This window comes from Anastrepha obliqua, chromosome 3, assembly GCF_027943255.1.
Source record: "Anastrepha obliqua isolate idAnaObli1 chromosome 3, idAnaObli1_1.0, whole genome shotgun sequence".
NCBI classification, from domain to species: Eukaryota; Metazoa; Arthropoda; class Insecta; order Diptera; family Tephritidae; genus Anastrepha; species Anastrepha obliqua.
Window position 1 is genome coordinate 30,065,876 of NC_072894.1, and position 19,345 is coordinate 30,085,220.

The 19,345-nt window shown below is 36.3% G+C and overlaps 1 protein-coding gene across 1 annotated transcript in view; it reads left to right on the top strand.

Annotated features, from left to right (window-relative positions):
- The window catches only part of LOC129241904 (neuropeptides capa receptor), a 134,570-nt gene that overhangs the window by 53,581 nt on the left and 61,644 nt on the right, over window positions 1-19,345 (top strand). Inside the window, exon 2 of the mRNA XM_054878455.1 lies at window positions 2,168-2,318. Coding sequence (XP_054734430.1) covers window positions 2,168-2,318 — 151 coding nt within the window. The remainder of the gene's footprint in view (window positions 1-2,167; window positions 2,319-19,345) is intronic.

The following is a 19,345-nucleotide window of genomic DNA, read 5'->3' on the forward strand; positions in this document are numbered from 1 at the left end:
GGGTGGTGTTGTACCAACTCAATTTCTTCTTCATCTACACAACTTCTGCAGAAGTCGTTGTGCACCTATTCTACTAGCTCCAATTGCGCAGTGATCCGTTACAACACCTGTGAGGACGTTGCTAGTTGATCTATTGAATCCCAGCAGACATTTTATACTTTCAAGATTCAGTTTTGACCAGAGCGTTTTGGAGACCCTGCAGTTAGTATAGTCAGATACCACCTTCTATTGGTTTCCGCGATTACGTTCAAGTCAATCGTAGTATACAGTTCGTTTAGAGGAATGATTTTGTTCTCTACCACTCGCAGAAGGTCGAGCTTTCCCTTGCACACTCATCCGCTCTTTCATTTCTCTTCGCTACAAAGTGGGTGGGGCCCAAAAAAGTGTGGTGTTGTATTGTTGGATAAGCGAGAGCGACCTCCTGCATTCTTTAACGTATCTTGAATTGAGGCCAGTGCGTTATTCGCTGCAAGAATATCAGGGAGTCTAAATGAGCAATTAAAGGATAATTGTTCTGGGTACCCTCCTCCATTGTCATTGTCCACCTTTGAGCCGTCAGTATAAATATGGGGACCACTGTCATTTGTTTTGACTCTGGTCTGTCCATCTTTTTTGTCGCGTATTCGTATTTTGTAGACTTTGTTCAGATATGTCTTGTGAACCAGATAGTATGTTTTCGATGCATCTTGCAAGTGTTTCTCAGATAATAGATGCAACTTTTACTGAAAAAGTCACTCATACCGTGAGGTCACTTGATCTTGCTGAAATATAGTTTGTGACCGCAGCGTATCGACTCGGTAGTATCGCATCAATTTGAACGCTCCCATATACGGCAATGTTTTTATTGGTCGCATATAGTACACTTTTATACCGCTCCTATTTGAGGATACCTTTACTCCTTCAAGAAGAAAACTATTATTTGTTAAAAAATCAATTGTCAAGCACGGTGATGGAACAAAGCAATTTACAGTCGTTATTATTGCCAAGTGTATTTCTATCGTGAAAAGCTCCTTATAAAAAGCTATCTGCCGGGCGGCATAAAGCCCTGTAGGTTCCTCTATTTACGGAACAATTTCAAGGCGTGTAACACAAATTGCAGAAGAAGCTCGGTCAAGTAACACCAGTCAGCGCCTCGAGACTGGTGTATCTTTTCCTTCGGACCTTGCTCTCCAAAATGGTCCAAAGAGAATAATCCATCGGATTCACGTCTGGTGAATTTGAGAGCCATTGCTCCATGAAAACTATTGGAGAGCGCCCATCTGTGATTACAGCGCTCCAAACCATTACTTGTGACGAGTGCTGCCTCCTGGTGACCAATCGATGACTCAAATTCTCTAATGAATAGTCGGTCAAATAAACCTTATCGTTTTGAGAGTTCACGAATTGCTCAGTTTGAAAAATTTTCTGCTCAGAAAACACAATGTTCGAAAATTGACCGCTTTCGGCCAAGCGAAGCAACTCCTTCGCTCTCTCAAGTCTGACTTGTTGCTGCTTTGGTGTGAGATCATGCGTCTTTTGGATCTTGTAAAGCTTGACTTTGAGATCATTTTTCAGTATGCGGCGGATGCTACGGTCAATTATTTGCAGTTCTTTCGTTTTTTCATTGGTACTTCGTCGGGGATTTCGCTTAAGTCGCTTGCTCGAGCTCACGAACAATCGCTGGCTGTGGTTTTCCAGCCACATATATTATAATGCAATCACACTATTATGTTTCAAATCCATTATTGAATAAAAGTAAATTTTATATCTGTACTTATTAAAAAGAAACGAATTTCTTTACATATTCTTATTCAAAAGATGAGATTGAAAGCCACCTCTACCTAAAATCGTAGAGTACTCACCACCAAGGGCATCCTCCGCCACATCACTTACGTATTAAATCACGCATTTGTACAATCAAAAGCTCGTAATGAAACTTAAAAAAAGTTGTGAATTCGATATTGGATTTTTTTTTTTAACGACTTAAACCGAATCGTCCAAATTAATGGACGATTGCTAGGATTTACTACAGCAATGGAGCTCACTTCATTTTAAATATCGCTTTTTATTGAGTCCTTTCGTAATATAGACATAACAGGGCTACACAATTTTTTCAATTTTTTATACATACATATGCATGTATACTCTTGTAAGTACTCAGTCTCACTTTCTCTTATTTCATTTTCAGCTCACAATAATTTTCGGTGTCATTTTTATTACCGGAATGCTAGGGAATATTTTGGTGTGCGTTGTTATTATACGCCATCGCACCATGCACACAGCCACAAACTATTATCTATTCAGTCTGGCAGTGTCGGATTTAATTTATCTACTCTTTGGTAAGTGAAGCTTTCAATTTTTTCATATATCAATTAATTATGCAAGAGTGAAGCGGAAAAATATAAAATAAATTGAAATTGTACTTTGACTTTAGCGCAATTTATCTATGTATATATGTATATAAAAGAAAGTCATGTTAGTTACACTATTTATAACTCGAGAACAGCTGAACCAATTTGGCTGAAAATTGGTGGAGAGGTAGCTTAGAACCAGGAGACGGATATAGGATACTTTTTATCCCATTCGAACGCGTTTCCGTGAAGTCACTATAAAATGTGGTATAACAAAAACGCATCTGATATGAAATAACAAAACGTAAATGACAGCTAAGCGTAATTTTGCCTATGGTTAAGTAGAAAATTTGATCGTATAAATTTTTTTGTATTCGCTTTGAATCATCATTATCAATGCCGCGACGAAGACGATCGAATCTTTCCCGACAAAGCCGTAATGCAAGAAAGATACGAAACATTGCGAATGAATGAAACGATTGAAGAAGCACAAGGAATTGCCCGTGAAGAGCGCCGCGTTAGTATGGCTCGACTTCGTGCTTCTCAATCACAAGAGCAAAGCGAGACAGCCCGTGAAACGGCTCGGTAGGCAATGCGAAATCGTCGAGTGAATAACAGAGATCAACAAGTAGATAATTTTCGACGCACAAGAAGAGAATTATCAAGTGCTGATTTGAATCGAGCAGCGTTTCGATATGATTGCAACACTGATTACTGCTTGCATCCTAGCGTTTGCATTGGGCCAATGAACGTTGTCTGCGAGTATTTCGGCGCATTGAAGTTTGCCCACGTTGTGCTGCCTTAGTGGAAGAGTGAAATTGCCATTATTGATTTTTTTGGAGGCGCGATTTCCGCCAAACACTGCCAGTAATTCCAAGATCAACGGCTGCTGACGAAATAAACGCTTGCCTCAAATCATCGAATCTATGGCGCTATGTGAAGAAACTTCAGCTGACAACAAACATGAGAGTTGCATTACTTAATAATACATCTACTGAAGATTTCTCTGAGCAATTACTGACTATCGGTAATGGTCGAGTACCTGTCGACGAATCGAGCAGATTGATTTCATTTCCTCAGAATTTCTGTAACTTTGTCTCATTGAAAGACGAACTTATCAATAAAGTATTCCCAATCATCATTAATAACTACAAAAATAATGAATGGTTGACTGAGCGAGCAATTTTAGCGGCTAAGAAAAAAGATGTAAATGACTTAAGCTACATATGTAATTCAAAATGATATCATTGGAACAATGCATTCATTCAAATCCATTGACTGTGTAACAAATGAAGGTGAAGCCACCAACTATCCAATTGAATTTTTAAACTCCTTGGATATGCCTAAAGTTCGCTCCGTAGTAATCATCCTTCGAAACATAAGCGTCTTGCAATCGCCATGACCATTAACAAATCACAAGGCCAATCTATGAAAGTTTGTGGTCTGAATCTAGTAAATCAATGTTTCTCACATGGTCAATTATATGTGGCATGTTCACGGGTCGGAAAACTATCTGCGTTGTTTGTTCTTGCATCTGATAATAAAACAAAAAATGTCGTGTATCACCAAGTGCTTAACTGAAGAGTGCAATCTATTAAAGCTTCATTGAAATACTTGATTAATAAAAAAATTAATTTAATAAAATTAATCAAAAATCTGCTTTTTTATTGCCTCTAGGGCGGAACAAAGTTCGCCGGGTCAGCTAGTTTCAAATATATCAAAGTGATTTTAACGTGAATGATGATTTAATGAATGCAAACAACTTGGCAGAAATATTTAGCCAAATAACTTAAGACCTCGTCTGTGTAGGTGTGGCGGAGGATGCACTTGGTGGTGAGTACTCTACGATTTTAGGCAGAGGTGGCTTTCAATCTCATCTTTTGTTACACCTACACAGAAGAAATGCATACTCCTTGGTCGTTATTTATATAAACTATCCATTTATTGGAAAAAATCGTTCACCAGAAATGTGAAACAAATTCTTCGTAGAAATTGATTAATGTACCCCACAACTTCCTTAGCTCTAGAGCTCTTACAGAGATCGTGATGTAGGTCTTTGCACTTTGAAGACACATGTACTAGGTTGTTCAATAAGTTTTGCAGTTCGATAAATTTTATGGTTTGAAATACACTTAATTGTACAATATAGTCTCCCTGAACATCAATACACATACACATAAGTGAAGTGAGTATCTGGAAGGGTTGCAAAATAGGATTGCACATCTGTTATGACCTCATCATTTAATGAAAAACACTTTACTCGCGTATTCGGAAAGTTTTTGTGCGTTTTGCTTTGTGTTGTTTGAATTACACTGATCCAATTACAATTCCATCCTAAAAACGCCAGATATTAGAAGGAGTATTCTCTCCACCCATTTTGCTTTTTGATTTGATAAGTGCGGCAATTAACTCCTCATCGCTACTCGAGAATATTAATTTCAATATTCCTCAGCGAAATTTATGATTAGGGGTGTTTAGAACTAATTCTGCTTCCAATGCGCCCATTTGTAAAACTCTGAGATAATCTATTTCGCTTTCAAATCATATTGGCCTAGATTTTTGTTCAACAAAGAACCGCTTCAAATTGTTATAAATGCATTGTTGAACTAAATTCTTAGTACATATTATCTAATAATCTTCCTCTGTAAATTATAAGAAATGTTACCTTTTCTTTCATTGATTACAATGAAACTAGTAAATTATAATTTTAATTTATTTTTTATTAAATTATTTTGCATTTAGTTGTTTTTCACAGTCCGTAAGAAATACTGTATTTTTAAGACTGCCAATTGAATTAATAAATAAATCATATCAATCGGTGGAAATTTCAAGGGATAGACGTTTGTGGCCCGTTTTAGTGAAGAGAACTCAATTGGAAGTAAAACAAAAACGAAAGTGGTGTTGAAAATTGGGTTACCTAATTACGTACGCATTTATGTAAACTGTTTATGCAAATATTGAAACAAATAAACAACAGCAGCACAACATGCTAATGAAACAATAAATAATAAAATTAGCATAGCATAATAACAGGAATTGTAACTTTAGGCAGTAGACAGTGGAGGCTGCTCAAGACAGTAGATATTGTGGCAACACCCATTCATTCACCAACATTCTACTAATCAACACACACGTCATTTACAACAAAAATACACCAAGTTTAGCAGAAGAAATATAATCCTACATGTTAACGAGTGTAGGACTAAAGGTGCGGGCGGGAGCAATCAGACACCTACACTCAAATATTTGCACCTTCTTCCTGCTAAATGTGAACTGACGTACTCGTACACTCAATTACATTCACGTGTGCACATACAATACATTCACACATGTAATACAAATAACGGCTTACAAAGGTGGCATATTATTCGTAGAGTATACCGCTGCGACTTGTACTTGTTGTTGTTTCGGTATTTATGCTAATTGTTGCTATTTTTGAATAATCTGAATTTCACTGAATTTAGAATGGTAAATTTGCTCTGACAGCAATTTGCACCTTTGCATTATGTAAATTGAAAGTTATATTAATTTAAATGTAAATTGAAAATAATAAACATAAATAAAGAACTCATATTGAGTTTTAATAACACATGCATATGTAACCAGATGCCATTGGGGACCTTGAGATCCATTTTTTTATATAGAGGCTTACACCTAAAAATGTTCTAATATTATTATCGGGAAGTTTGTAACACATACGACACTAACATATCGATGCCACTAATTTTATTGCATTCACCTCTTCTCAGTTAGTACTAACCTTAAACAGACAACTCTTAAAATCTCATGGTATTCTATTCATTAGTTCGTGGGTTATTGTGCTGAGAGTGGCGCTACTTTTATTATTTTCAAAACAATGAATCAAAAGGTATTCGTGCTTTAATTTTGCACTGCTTCTTGATGGGGAAAAGTATCGTTCAAGCGAAGCAATGGCTTGAAAAGTGTTCTGTGTTATGGGGACTCCGCCCCGCCAGAAACAACAATGAAACGATGGTTTGCTGACTTCAAAAGTGATCGTAGAGTCACTGATGCACAACGCAGTGGACGTCCAAATGAGGCGGTAACGCCAGAAAACATAAAAAAACCTCAAAATCATTTTGAATGATCGGAAAGTGAAAAGCGTGAAAAGCGTGAGTTAGCTGACATCGTAAAGATATCAAAAGAATGAGTTGGCTTTATATTGCATGAGCATTTGACTATGAGAAAACTGTGTTCAAAGTGGGTGTCGCGCTCGCTCACTGTTAATCAAAAACGAGAAGGGTTGAAGATTCAAAACAATGGCAAATATACATGAATTGAACTTCGAATTGCACCCATATCCAACCTATGCGCCAGATTTGGCTCCCAGTGACTACTGGCTGTTCGCAGATTAAAAAAAATGCTCACGGCTAAGAAATTTCGCTCGAATGAAGAGATTATCGCTGAAACTGAGGCATATTTCGAGACAAAAGATAAATTGTTCTACAAAAGTGATATTGAAATGTTAGACCGGCGCTGGAATGCTTGCGTTATTCTTCATGGAAATTACATTGACGAATAAAGCTAATTTAGGAAAAAAAACGTATTTTCTTTGTTAGCTCGAGGCTTTTTAGCCCATGTGTTTAAGTGCTTGATTTTCATAAACCTGAAAGTTTTTATGTATTCCGCAACCCATAGTGAAATTCTATGCAGAACTATAAATTATTACTTATAACTGTATAACTTTTTTTGGCTACTTTGAGAACATTTGAGCAGGTCTATAACAAAGTTTAATAATTCAAATTTAAAATTTTTTTGAACGTTCGTCTAATTCTAATTCTAAATACATCCACACCTCTATTTTTCACGATCCTTTTTTACACGATTTTGAAAAAACACGGCTCACTAATAAATTTTTTTGCACGAAATTTTATATCTTGAACGCATCTCAAAAAGAACAGTTAGAAGGCCGAAAACAAGCGAATTTTCCAGATTTTTTTTCTGAGAAAACTTTTAAATTTATTGATCTAAAAATTTGTACTTATATTATTTTATATTTTAACTGTGCTTTAAGACTGAGTATTAGTAAAAATATTTATTTGGAAAAGAGCTACAGCTGAGCTCCGGCAGCTCATCTCAAAAAAAGACATTTTGCGGTGACCACTATATCTCCGAGCTGGATCCTCTGAAAAAACCAAACAGATTTCGTTAAAGTAATGTAATGCGGCCGCTGTAGCCGAATGGGTTGGTGCGTGACTACCACTCGGAATTCACAGAGAGAACGTTGGTTCGAATCTCGGTGAAACACCAAAATGAAGAAAAACATTTTTCTAATAGCGGTCGCCCCTCGGCAGGCAATGGCAAACCTCCGAGTGTATTTCTGCCATGAAAAAGCTCCCCATAAAAATATCTGCCGTACGGAGTCGGCTTGAAACTGTAGGTTCCTCCATTTGTGGAACAACATGAAGACGCACGCCACTCATAGGAGGAGGAGCTCGACCAAACACCCAAAAAGGATGTACGCGCCAATTATATATATATATCAAGTTAAATCTGGTAATTAATCCAAGGCATAAGCCAAATAAATTCTTTTGACAAAATGGCGGTTACTCAAAAAAAAAGACCGATTTTTGCCCAAAATTTCGGCCTTACATCGTTTATAAAACAAAGTAATAATTATCGGTGAGAAAAACTCTTAAATCTTAAATGAAATCTCAATTTCTTGAAAAATAAAATATTTAAGAAGCTCGTGTTAAAATTTGAGACTAATCGGTTTGAAAACCCCCTTCGAGCATTTTGCAACACCTTTTTAAATTTGCGTGTAACTTCGAAAATATTCACCGGAACGATATTAAATTTTCTGTGTGTATTCTCAAATATATGTATATTAAGGAAATAAAATAGAAAAACTGATTTTTTGATAATTCTAACTGTATATAAACCTTTAAGTAAAGATACGTGCATCCATACATACATAAGTTCCTTCAAAAAGGATGCAATAAGTACATTTTAGAACTAACAAAGTTCGACTGGGCATTAAAATTTCAACGTAATCTGTAGGTTGCGTGTACTGGATAACAAGTATTGTACAAGGTGGCCCAAAATAAAGCAACAATTGTGTTTTTGAATACCTTTTTTACTATATAAAAAAATTACACTGCACAACAGCATTTCTGATGATTGGGTTATGATACATGTTTTTAGTCCAATTTTTGATGACAATTTCAAATCTGTAACTGAAATTCCTGTATCAGCTCTATATAACTCTATATGACACATTTGACTTTTTGTAATAAAACACTATAGATTTAAAGATTATTTTATTTTATTGCCTTCTTAAGTTTAAAAAAATTTTCTTTTATATGATTTCCTTGCTGAAATTGAAGGCATAGAGCTGTTGTTAATGCTCCAACAATAGACGGCCATCATGTGTGTGTTCCAGTAACCTTGATAGCGTTCCTCCATCGTACGAAGGTCCTGGTGGAATCGCTCGCCCTGTTCTTCGCTGAGATCCCCAAGATTGGCTGGAAAATATTCCAGATGGTTGTGAAGAAAGTGGAACTTAATGCTCATATTACATCCAACCCTTTAGAAGTGGCCCATTAGTTGTTCGACATGCTGAGAATAGTCAGAACTTTTCTTATTTCCTAAGAAATTTTGAACAAGCCAAACAAACTCATTCCATGCCATTTTCTCAATCACTGTCATAGTGTCTATGAAATTTGAGTCTTTTATTAACGACCTTATCTGTGGCCCGTCAAAAATACCCGCTTTTATCTTTTCTGCACTCAATTTTGGAAACTTTTTAGACAGAAAAAGAAAACAATTTCCATTTTTGTCAAGAGCTTTAACAAATGGTTTTATAAGCCCCAGTTTTATATGTAACGGAGGTAAAATTATACGATCCCTTGATACTAAATGTGGGTTTATCAAGTTCTGTTGTCCTGGTACTAACGCTTCCCGGGCAGGCCAATCTTTTTTAATCCAATGTTGATTTTTAGCTCTACTATCCCATAAGCAAAGAAATCAGGGAAACTTTGTGTAACCACCTTGTTGGCCGAAAAGAAAGTTTACCATTTTTAAATCGACACATATGACCCAATTGTGTTCCGCATATTTAATTTTGTCTAAAACCAGAGCAATAGTTGTATATTCTTCTTTTACTTTAGTAGAATGTGCAATAGGCAATGAACCCAATTTGTTCCCATTATGTAAGAGAACACATTTTAAACTCCGTTTTGATGAATCTATAAATAAACGCCACTCACTAGAAACGTAATTTTGTAATCCCATTGCAGCCATTAAACCAGGTACATTTTTATAAAATACAAAGTCATCTTCTTTAGCAAAATATTCAAGGAAAGTTTGTTCTCTTCTGCGATAGTAAGAAATTTTAGTTTCTTTTGTGATTAAGTTTCTTTCTTTTAATCTAGACGCCAAAATTTCTGAACCAGTCTTTGACAGTCCCAGATCTCTAATGAGGTCGTTTAAATCATCTTGGTTAAATGGTTTTGGTGTTCCCAGGTCACAATCAAAGTCACTATCGCTATTGTCCATTTTTGCCTCAAAATGTAAAGGTTCTTCCTGTGAAGCACCAGGTTGAGGTTCCGATGACATCGTAGGGCTCAAAACACGTCTATCGCTGGTCGTATGGAAGGATATTCCCATTTGCCTCGATTTTTTCGGTTAATGCCAGTTATTTTTACTATACAAAAATAACAGTCGTCGTGGTGGTTCACAGGTTCAATCCAGATCATAGCAGTTTCGTATCTAAATTTATTCCTTTTCTTATTCATCCACAAACGTAAAAACCCAACGCACGTTTTGCATACCTTTTGTGGAATCCAAGGTTTATTTTTCATTTCCATTGGGCGACCGAAGTAATTTTTGTACGCCTCATTTACGAACGATGTCACATTCAAACGGTTTTCTTGAAACATATACTCTCCGCGAATAAAACAAAAACTATTCCGGTCATTTATACAAACTCGTCTTGACGATGCCATAATAAATAATATTAAGAAAACTTAATATTTGTTTAAATATTCGTCAATTAACACTGAAATATAGTGATTTTTTTGTGATAGCTATAACTCGTAAACAAGAGCTGTTACAAAAAAAATAAGGGTATATTTAGAATCAGCGTTGTCAAATTAGTAAACATCAAGTATCAAAAGTCATTCATCAGACAAAAAGTGCGATTTTGTTTTTTTGTGTTATATTTCTTTAGTCTGACCTTTCTTCTGTTTGCTTAGTATGACAGTCCTGGGTGGACCGCTACTTTCTATTTCAACCTTAACGAGCTCTATTTCCTGTCTGTTTGTATCCTGCAGCCGTCTAGTTCACAAGTGTCAAAATTGATTCACGTACGACGCCATTTGCAAAAATTATAAATGGCGTCCAAAGAAAGCTATGGAAAATGTTAAAAAATCAGAAGATAGAATGAAGAATAGAATAAATAAATGGGAATTATACTTTAAAAAATTATACAAAAATGACACCACAATGATACCGAGCGCGCCATTCTATGATTATGTATCTAGAGATGTAAATATAACTTCTAAGGAGGTTGAACTTGCAATAAAAATGTTCAAGAATAAAAAAGCTCCTGGTCTTGACGGTATTGCAAATGATATGCTTAAATATGGTGGAGAGTATCTTCATCAAGAGTTTGCACATCTTTTTAACATATCATTGAGAAATGAAAAAAATACCACAGAACAGGAAATCCAGCGTTATGAAACCAATTTTTAAAATAGGCAAGAAGGATGATCCACAGAATTATCGGGATATAACCCTGCTAAGCACAGTTAAAAAGCTTTTCAATAAGATTTTGTTGTCGCAACTCCGTTCTTACTTACAAGAACAAGAGGAGCTGCAAGGCGTTCATCAAAACAGGTCTACAAAACAATTGTAAGGCCGATATTGACTTATGGAGCAGAAGCTCGTGCAGAAAACATGAAAACGAAACAATTCCTGCTTACTACTGAAATGGATGCCCTTAGGGCTATAGCTGGAAAAATTAGACTAGACCACATAAGAAACAAGGAGATACCAACACAGATAGGAGTGACCGATATTGTAAAATTCGTAAGAGCCAGAAGACGAGCATGGAACGAGCATGTGTAACAAGCCCCTAGCAATCGGTTGAAAAAAAGCTAGAGATGGGATACCAGCAGGAAGAAGACGACCAGGACGACCACCAAAACGATGGCCAGGAAATTGAATATCATATCTAATCAATCACAACAATGATTTGAGATTTATGCATTAAATTGTGCAGGAATGTACAACAATTTATGTATACTTTTTCTACAGGGTCCGGCACTCGAAGTGTAAACAATTAAAAAGGCCATAAACTTATTTGGGAAAATTACTTTTATTCAATTCAAAGTAAAAAATATGTGAAAATAATACAAAATTTATAATTAATTTACTTTTGCTCGATATGACCACCTTTTGCCTTGACTATGGCCTTGAGACGGTCCAGAAACGAATCGATGAAAACGATTGGAGAGCGCCCGTCTGCGGTTACAGCGCCCCTACCATTATCTGTGGCGGGTGCTGACTCCTGGTGACCAATCGATGACTCAAATTCTCTAATGAACAGTCGGTCAAATAAACCTTATCGTTTTGGGAGTTCACGAATTGCTCAGTTTGAAAAATTTTCTGCTCAGAAAACACAATGTTCGAAAATTGACCGCTTTCGGCCAAGCGAAGCAACTCCTTCGCTCTCTCAAGTCCGACTTGTTGCTGCTTTGGTGTGAGATCATGCGCCTTTTGGATCTTGTAATGCTTGACTTTGAGATAATTTTTCAGTATGTGGTGGATGCTACGGTCAGATAGGTATTTTCAGTTCTTTGGCCATTTGTTTGGTACTTCGTCGGGGATTTCGTTCAAGTCCCTTATTCCCTTTTTGAACCATTTCACGTGACGTTGTAGTCGTTTGATAACCACCTCCGTGACGTTTCGTGATGCTACCAGTGTCATTGTAACGAGTAATGGCGATAAACAAAAACTTTATTTACTTTAAGGTGCTTGAGCTCACGAACAATCGCTGGTTGGAGATTTTTCAGCCAAATATAATGGAATCACACCATTACATTTGAAATCTATTACTGATTTTCTGTTTTCGCGTTTACTGTCGGCAATATGCTTCCGCGCGCTTGTGCAGAATACTCTGGACTGTCATTTTGCCAACAACTACGAGCGGTCTGAAGTTGGTTACACTTCGAGTGCCGGACCCTGAAAATTTTAAATTGATGTACCAATGCACGAGTACAATCGACGTAAACTTTGCATACATATGTATGTATGTATTCTAATTTTTGTGTAAAGAAAAAATTGCAAAGCCTATAATAAAAGATTTAGAAGAAAAAAATAAATCTTCTGATGGGGTGATTAATTTTGCACCCCTTCTAGATTCACACTATATACATTCTGCTACCTCAAAAATATTTTCCATTAGAGCTCTGCCGTTGCCAACAAATCTATAGCGCCTCAAATTGTTTTTCTATCTTCTCACACTAAGCTTCTACAATTCTACATTTTTTATTCACTTTTCTTTCTTTATATACCTACATATTTTTTCTTACCTGATCCCATTAGTCCTCTTAATGTACTTAAGTGTCTTCTGTACTTAAGTCATTTAAATACAAAAATTGTGCGTTCAAAGACTATGCCTTGCTTGTGTCTAGAATATTATATAAAAAATAATTAAATAAACAAAATATTCAAGCACAAAAGCTTTCAGCAGCTCTTGTTGACTATCATCTCATCTCAATTTCCAGTTTTCTCTCTCATAATGATTTCAAGGCAGCAGATAACTTTTCGCTATTTGTGAAAAATAGCCGTGAGCCAACTGAAAAAGAACAGCTGTTGCAAAGAGAAAGAAGAAATATACTTTACTGGCCGTGACGTAACACTTTTGACATCTTGTTTTTTCGCCGTCTAATGAAATAAAATGTAAAGAAGGAAAGTAAATTCTTAGTTCTGGCATTGGCAATTTTGAAATTCATAAACAGGGGAAATGAACGGAACTGTAATATGTAAAATCTGTATTTGTAGAAATAAGGAGATAATAAAATATATGCAGGTAGCTGTAGTAAAAGGAAAAACAAGCTCAATTAAATAGAACAGAAAAGCAAGGGAAAACACACTACGTTTTGAGCACAAAAGAGCGCCCACAACTTACAGAGATTTTACTTCTTCGTTCTCCATTCACCGGAAACTTCATTTTAATTCTTATTCATTCTGCTTCAAACTTTAGCATTCAAAATACCAAATTGAAAAACAAAATACATGTAATATTGTTGTTGCTCTAGTAACAACTCCTTGTATGAATTCCACTTCATGAGATTGGTAGATGAGAAACTCTAATGATATGAGAAAACGAAGTGTAATTGAGATATGTAATATTTAGATGTGAAATCGTTCCAATTGCTGAATCAACTCTTTTTTTAATAAATAGTAAGAAGTTATTCAAAACAAAAATGCATGATTAATTTTATGCCACCTAGTAAAGAGTGATCAATTTAGAGGTACCGGATTTCAAATTGAAATAAAACAATGAGAATTCAAATTGATCTTTATTATTTTTTTTGTAGAACCATTCATGACATTTCTCTTTTGAAAATAATTCATTTCCAATCTTGGCCGCAACTGCACCGTAATTCGGCCATCCGTATACACCAACTTTGAAAGGCTCGCTGGGGCACTGGGGTCCGTGTCTCGTGAATAACTTTAGTAATGTTGGCTTCGAAATGCCTCATTCGAAGCTGATTTATCCACAAAGCATTTACAGCTTACATGTCCCTACAAATAAAAATCCAAAGGTGTGGTACGATCAAAGGATCCTGGCGGGCAATCCACTTGACCGATACGAAAGATAAATTGCGCACCGAAACGACGACACAGTAAATTCGGGCTGTATGACAAGTAGTGCCGTCTTGATGGAACCAAATATTGTGGAGGTCGTGGGCTTCAATTTTTGGTATCAAAAAGTCTTTTATCATAACTCGATAGCATCCGCCATTAACTGTTACATTGGCGCTAGCTTCGTCTTTGAAGAAATTCTTCCAGCCCATCGGCCGCACGAAACGGTTGTTTTTAATAGATGTGATGCCTGTTCTTGAATGGCTTCGCGTTGCTCTTCAGCCCAAATATGGCAAGTTTCCTTATTGACGTAGCCATTAAGCTAAAAATGGCCTCATCGCTGAACAAAATCCGCATCTTCGAGAGTTTTTTAAGAGCCCAAAGAGACCATTTGGATGTTTGGCTGGCATCAAATCTTAGACTAGTTATGTATATTTTATACGCTTTATAAACAAGATCTTGGCGTATAATCGGCCAAGTAGTGCCAAAAGATAGGCGAAGTTGGTGAAAAAGGTGCTGAATCGATTTTTCCGGGTCTTCGGTAAAACTCTCATTTACAGCCGGAATATTATCTTCACTTCGGGCTGTACGTGGTCTGACAGGTCGAGTATCATTCAGTATTTTCAATTTTGCCGATGGTTTGCCGAATAGTGCTTTCGGTAAAAGGGTTATGTACACCATAAGTTGGCCTGAGCGCGCGCTGAAAACTTTTCACAGAGCGTCTGTTTTCGTAATAGAATTGTACGATTTGTAAACGTTGTTAGTTCGTAAGTCTATGCATGATGAAATGTCAATAAATACTTAAACAAATTATGTATTTTGCTTGAATTATATCTTTTTTAGTTTTGAGTCACGCGTGATCTGACCAAAAAACCCTATTGGAAAAATTTCTTCCAATCCGATCATCAGTTACATAAAAAAAATATTTACTTCAGTGCGAAATTTCAACTAAATTATTAGAAAAGTGTGGCTGGAATGCAGATTTCTTGAAAAAAATTTCTCCGCCTAAGCACACGCAACTTATTGCAGTAAAAGCTAAGCTTAAAACTATAAAATCATGTATTTTATACATATATTCCCCACACTATTACTCTTATTGATATACCATACTTACACACATATTTTCTGTGCTTTTTTTATCCGAATTTAACCTGCCGTACTTGTTTTGTCGTGAACTAAAATAAAAATTATTTTGAGTTGTGAAACGTTTGAGACTTTTTTTGTCTAGATGTGCGTACTCGAGTTTTCGTCTGCATACTTTCATGCATATCTATGTATATACATATGTGTGTACAAAAGGTTACCTAAGTGCTCACGTGCAGATGTGAGATTTATTTGCAATGTGGCGCAAAACGCAAACGAAAAACGCAATTTAAGAGATGTAAACAAATCATTAAATTCAGCGAAAAGCTAGCAAAGAAACATGCACAATACAAATAAATAAATATGTATATATGTGTGTGTGATTTTACAAGCAGCAACGACTGCAACGGTTACACTCATAAAAGCAAATGGTAGCAAATGTGGCCGTAAGCCGGCGGATAAGAGAAATAAATGCAGACTAAGCGTCGGTTTTCAACGGCTGCATTCACATATTCACATTTACATACGTACGCACATATATAAAGCATACAAATATTTATTTTTATACCCGCGCACTTGTGCCCAAGGGTGTTATAATTTTGTTCACATAACTGTTGGATGTAACAGCACAAAGGAATCGAGATATATGTACATTAGACCGGAGTGAAATACGTAAATTTTTTCAAATCATATCGTAATAGCAGGGAAAAGTTGCTACATATCAATACAAATTTAGGAAAAAAAAGAAATTTCAAATCGGTTAATATCTTCCGTTCGCGCATTGCATTTAAAATTTACAAATTTTATCCCAAATCTAGCTGATTTACGAAAACTTGTAGAAGTTGTAAATGATTAAAGATCGAGCTCCCTTCTTATACATAGCACTTTCAGCATTGAGTAGTAGATTTTTAATTTACTAATCCATCCATTTCTGTGGTTCTGAGCGATTAACTTTTACCAATTTTACACCAAATCTACTAAGGAAGCCTATGCCAAATGAGGCTTGCGTGAAAGCGGCTTACGGCTACTACAACACGTCTGTGCTTTAGATCGTCTTCCATATGGTTACTTGTATTCCATCGTCTTTCTTTTCATTTTGCTTTTGATTCTGGCATACCGATAAACGAAGTGCACGGAAGAGCTAGTACTCTCTGGTCATTACCAGTTCTGCTTTCACTCTTGTCGAACAGCGCTGTTTGGTCAAAAAAAATTCTATTCGATGTTCTTTTGAATTACATAGTTTACACAATTACTTAACATTAAATCTCTTGAAACATTTTATTCATGTCTCTTACTCGTAAGGACATACACTGCCCATTTTTTGGTGCACCTAAACCACTGCTGTCATCGGTCCTTCCCACAAATACCGACATTATACAATGTTGGCAAGAAGTGAGGTACAAAATGTCAGTAGAATCTTCTGCTGCCAGTTCTGGTCAGAAGTTAAGCTTCACAGTTGTAGCAGATACTGTAGCTCATCAGACTGAGTCCCTTTATTCCAAGGCTTCGATTCCAATAGTTTCCCACACAAGAGTTGTACAAAAGATTAAACATCTACATGATCGATACTACACTCTTCGTAAATCTTATTCAAGGGACAAAGACACACCTGAGAAACAAAAGAAGTACAATGATTTTATTGAACAATCTTCAAGTACATTATTTGACATTTCGTCCTGCAAGTGCGAGATGACACTCAATTGCTTTTGTCAAAGAAGCTTTGACAAGTGTATTTGTCCCAGGCCGGTAACTATCAACTGCACATGCCCTAAAGATAGAAAGATACCGCCATTAGAAATCAAATTTCTATATGCTCAAAGATATCTCGGACAAGGAAAGATTGGGACAGTAGATACCAAAGAAACTCAAAAGCTTACATTAAAATTGCAGAGAAAAGCTCGTCACTTAAGTCAGACCAACTTACCTGGACCTTCTTGTAGTAGTATTGATTCTGAAACAGAGATAACTCCTGAAGTTGACAATGATAAGAATGATCCCGATTTTCAGACCCCACGCTCTATTTCCTCTCAGTCAGCAAGTTCAAAAAATGCACAGATGCGCTTATCACTTCCAGCAGCGGCCTTAACAAGTGATCGTTTTGGAGTATCTGATAGAGCAGCAGCAGCTATTGTGTCTAGTGCATTTAAAGACGTTGGTCTTATAACGGACAAAGATACTTCTTTTGTTGTTGATCGAAGCAAAATGAGAAGAGAAAAAGAAAAATGTAGACTAAAACTTATCGAAGCGGGGAATGCAATAGAGCAATTAAACGATCCGATGTGTGTGTATTTTGATGGCAGGATGGATGACACTTTAGTTTTAGTTGAAAAAGGAAACAAACGTTATCAATCTATAAAAAAGAAGAGCACATTTCAGTAATAGCAGAACCAGGCTCAAAGTACCTTTGTCATTTAGTACCTACTTCAAAAAGTGGAAAGGACACAGCATACAGCATTGTAAATTATTTTGAAGAAAATGGTATAAATCAAACTAATGTTGTAGTGATTGGATGTGATGGTACGTCAACAAATACTGGGTGGAAGAATGGTGCAATAAAATTCATTGAAACGCGTTTAAAAAGACCAGTACAATGGGCTATCTGTCTCCTCCATTTTAATGAATTACCTCTGAGGCATCTAGTTGAAATACTTGATGGTAAAACAACAGGTCCTCAGTCTTTCAGTGGGCTTCTTGGCAAACAGCTGGCTAAATGTGAATCTTTGTCCATCGTTGCTTTTCAGAGGATCGAATGCTCTCTTCCACGAACGCTTGACGCAATAAGCTTAAGTAAAGATCAGAAATACTTACATGACATTGCCATTGCTATTGATGCTGGTTTTTGCTCCCCAGATCTAGCAAATCGAGATCCGGGACCAATATCACACTCTCGTTGGTTGACAATTGCAAACAGGTTCCTACGATTATACATTTCTTTGCAGGAGCCATCTAAAAATCTCATTCAAATTGTAAAATACATTTTGACTGTATACGCACCTCTATGGTTCGAAATCAAAACAAATTCGTCAATAGTTGACGGAGCTAAACATATTTTAGAATGTATTAAAAAATGTAGAATCTTATCTTCAGAAGTCCAGGCAGTAGTTCATAAGGTTATTCAAACAAATTCCTTTTTTGCCCATCCAGAAAACATTCTTCTCTCGATGGTGGTAGATGACAGAGAGCATGTCCGCGATCTTGGATTGAGGCGAGTTCTGAAAATAAAAGAAATCCCTTCAAAAGACAAAAATATTAGAAACTTTTTGGTTCCTAAACTGAACTTTGAAGCAAATGAACATTTTGAGTTAATTAATTGGTCTGAAATGAAACTTACCTGCCCCCCAATTTTAGACAGCCTTTCTTTTGAAGATATCTTGCAATTAATTTCTGATAAAGAAAAACCTAAATTAACCATAGATTTAACAAATATTCCATGCCATACGCAAGCTGTGGAGCGTTGCGTAAAACTAGTAACTCAAGCGTCCTCAAAAGTGTATGGGAACGAGAGACGTGATGGGTTTATAAGAGCAGCACTCACTTCTCGTACAGTTATGCCTCAATTTGACACTAAAGCAGACTTTGCCACTCCCGAATAAATAATTTTTCATCTTTGGTTGGTTGGTTGGGAAGGGAGTGGGTGGAACTCGTAGTACAGTCACCTTCACGCGGTGAGTTCTGAGTCGTCCAAAAAGGGCGGGCCAAGAGCTGTACAAAACTTCTTTAAGATAGTGTGGTTAGTGGGCGCGCTAAGAGGGGAATAATTTATTCTACTTATATACTCAAGAAGACTTATACAAAAATTAAAATAGAGAAACTAACCACCCGCAATTACGTAAATTTATATAAAAAATGACATTTTCCACTTCTTTTCAGGGGCTGTAGGGACTTTGATAGAGCGGTAGACGTTTTTCTTTTCAAACTATACCTGATGTTGTAATAGTCTACAAAAAATGAACTTTATCTAACATCATTTCCACCTCTTACAATTTTTCGAATATTTGTTCAATTTATTATAAAATTTGTAAATTTTAAATGCAATGCGCGAACGGAAGATATTAACCGATTTGAAATTTCTTTTTTTTTCCTAAATTTGTATTGATATG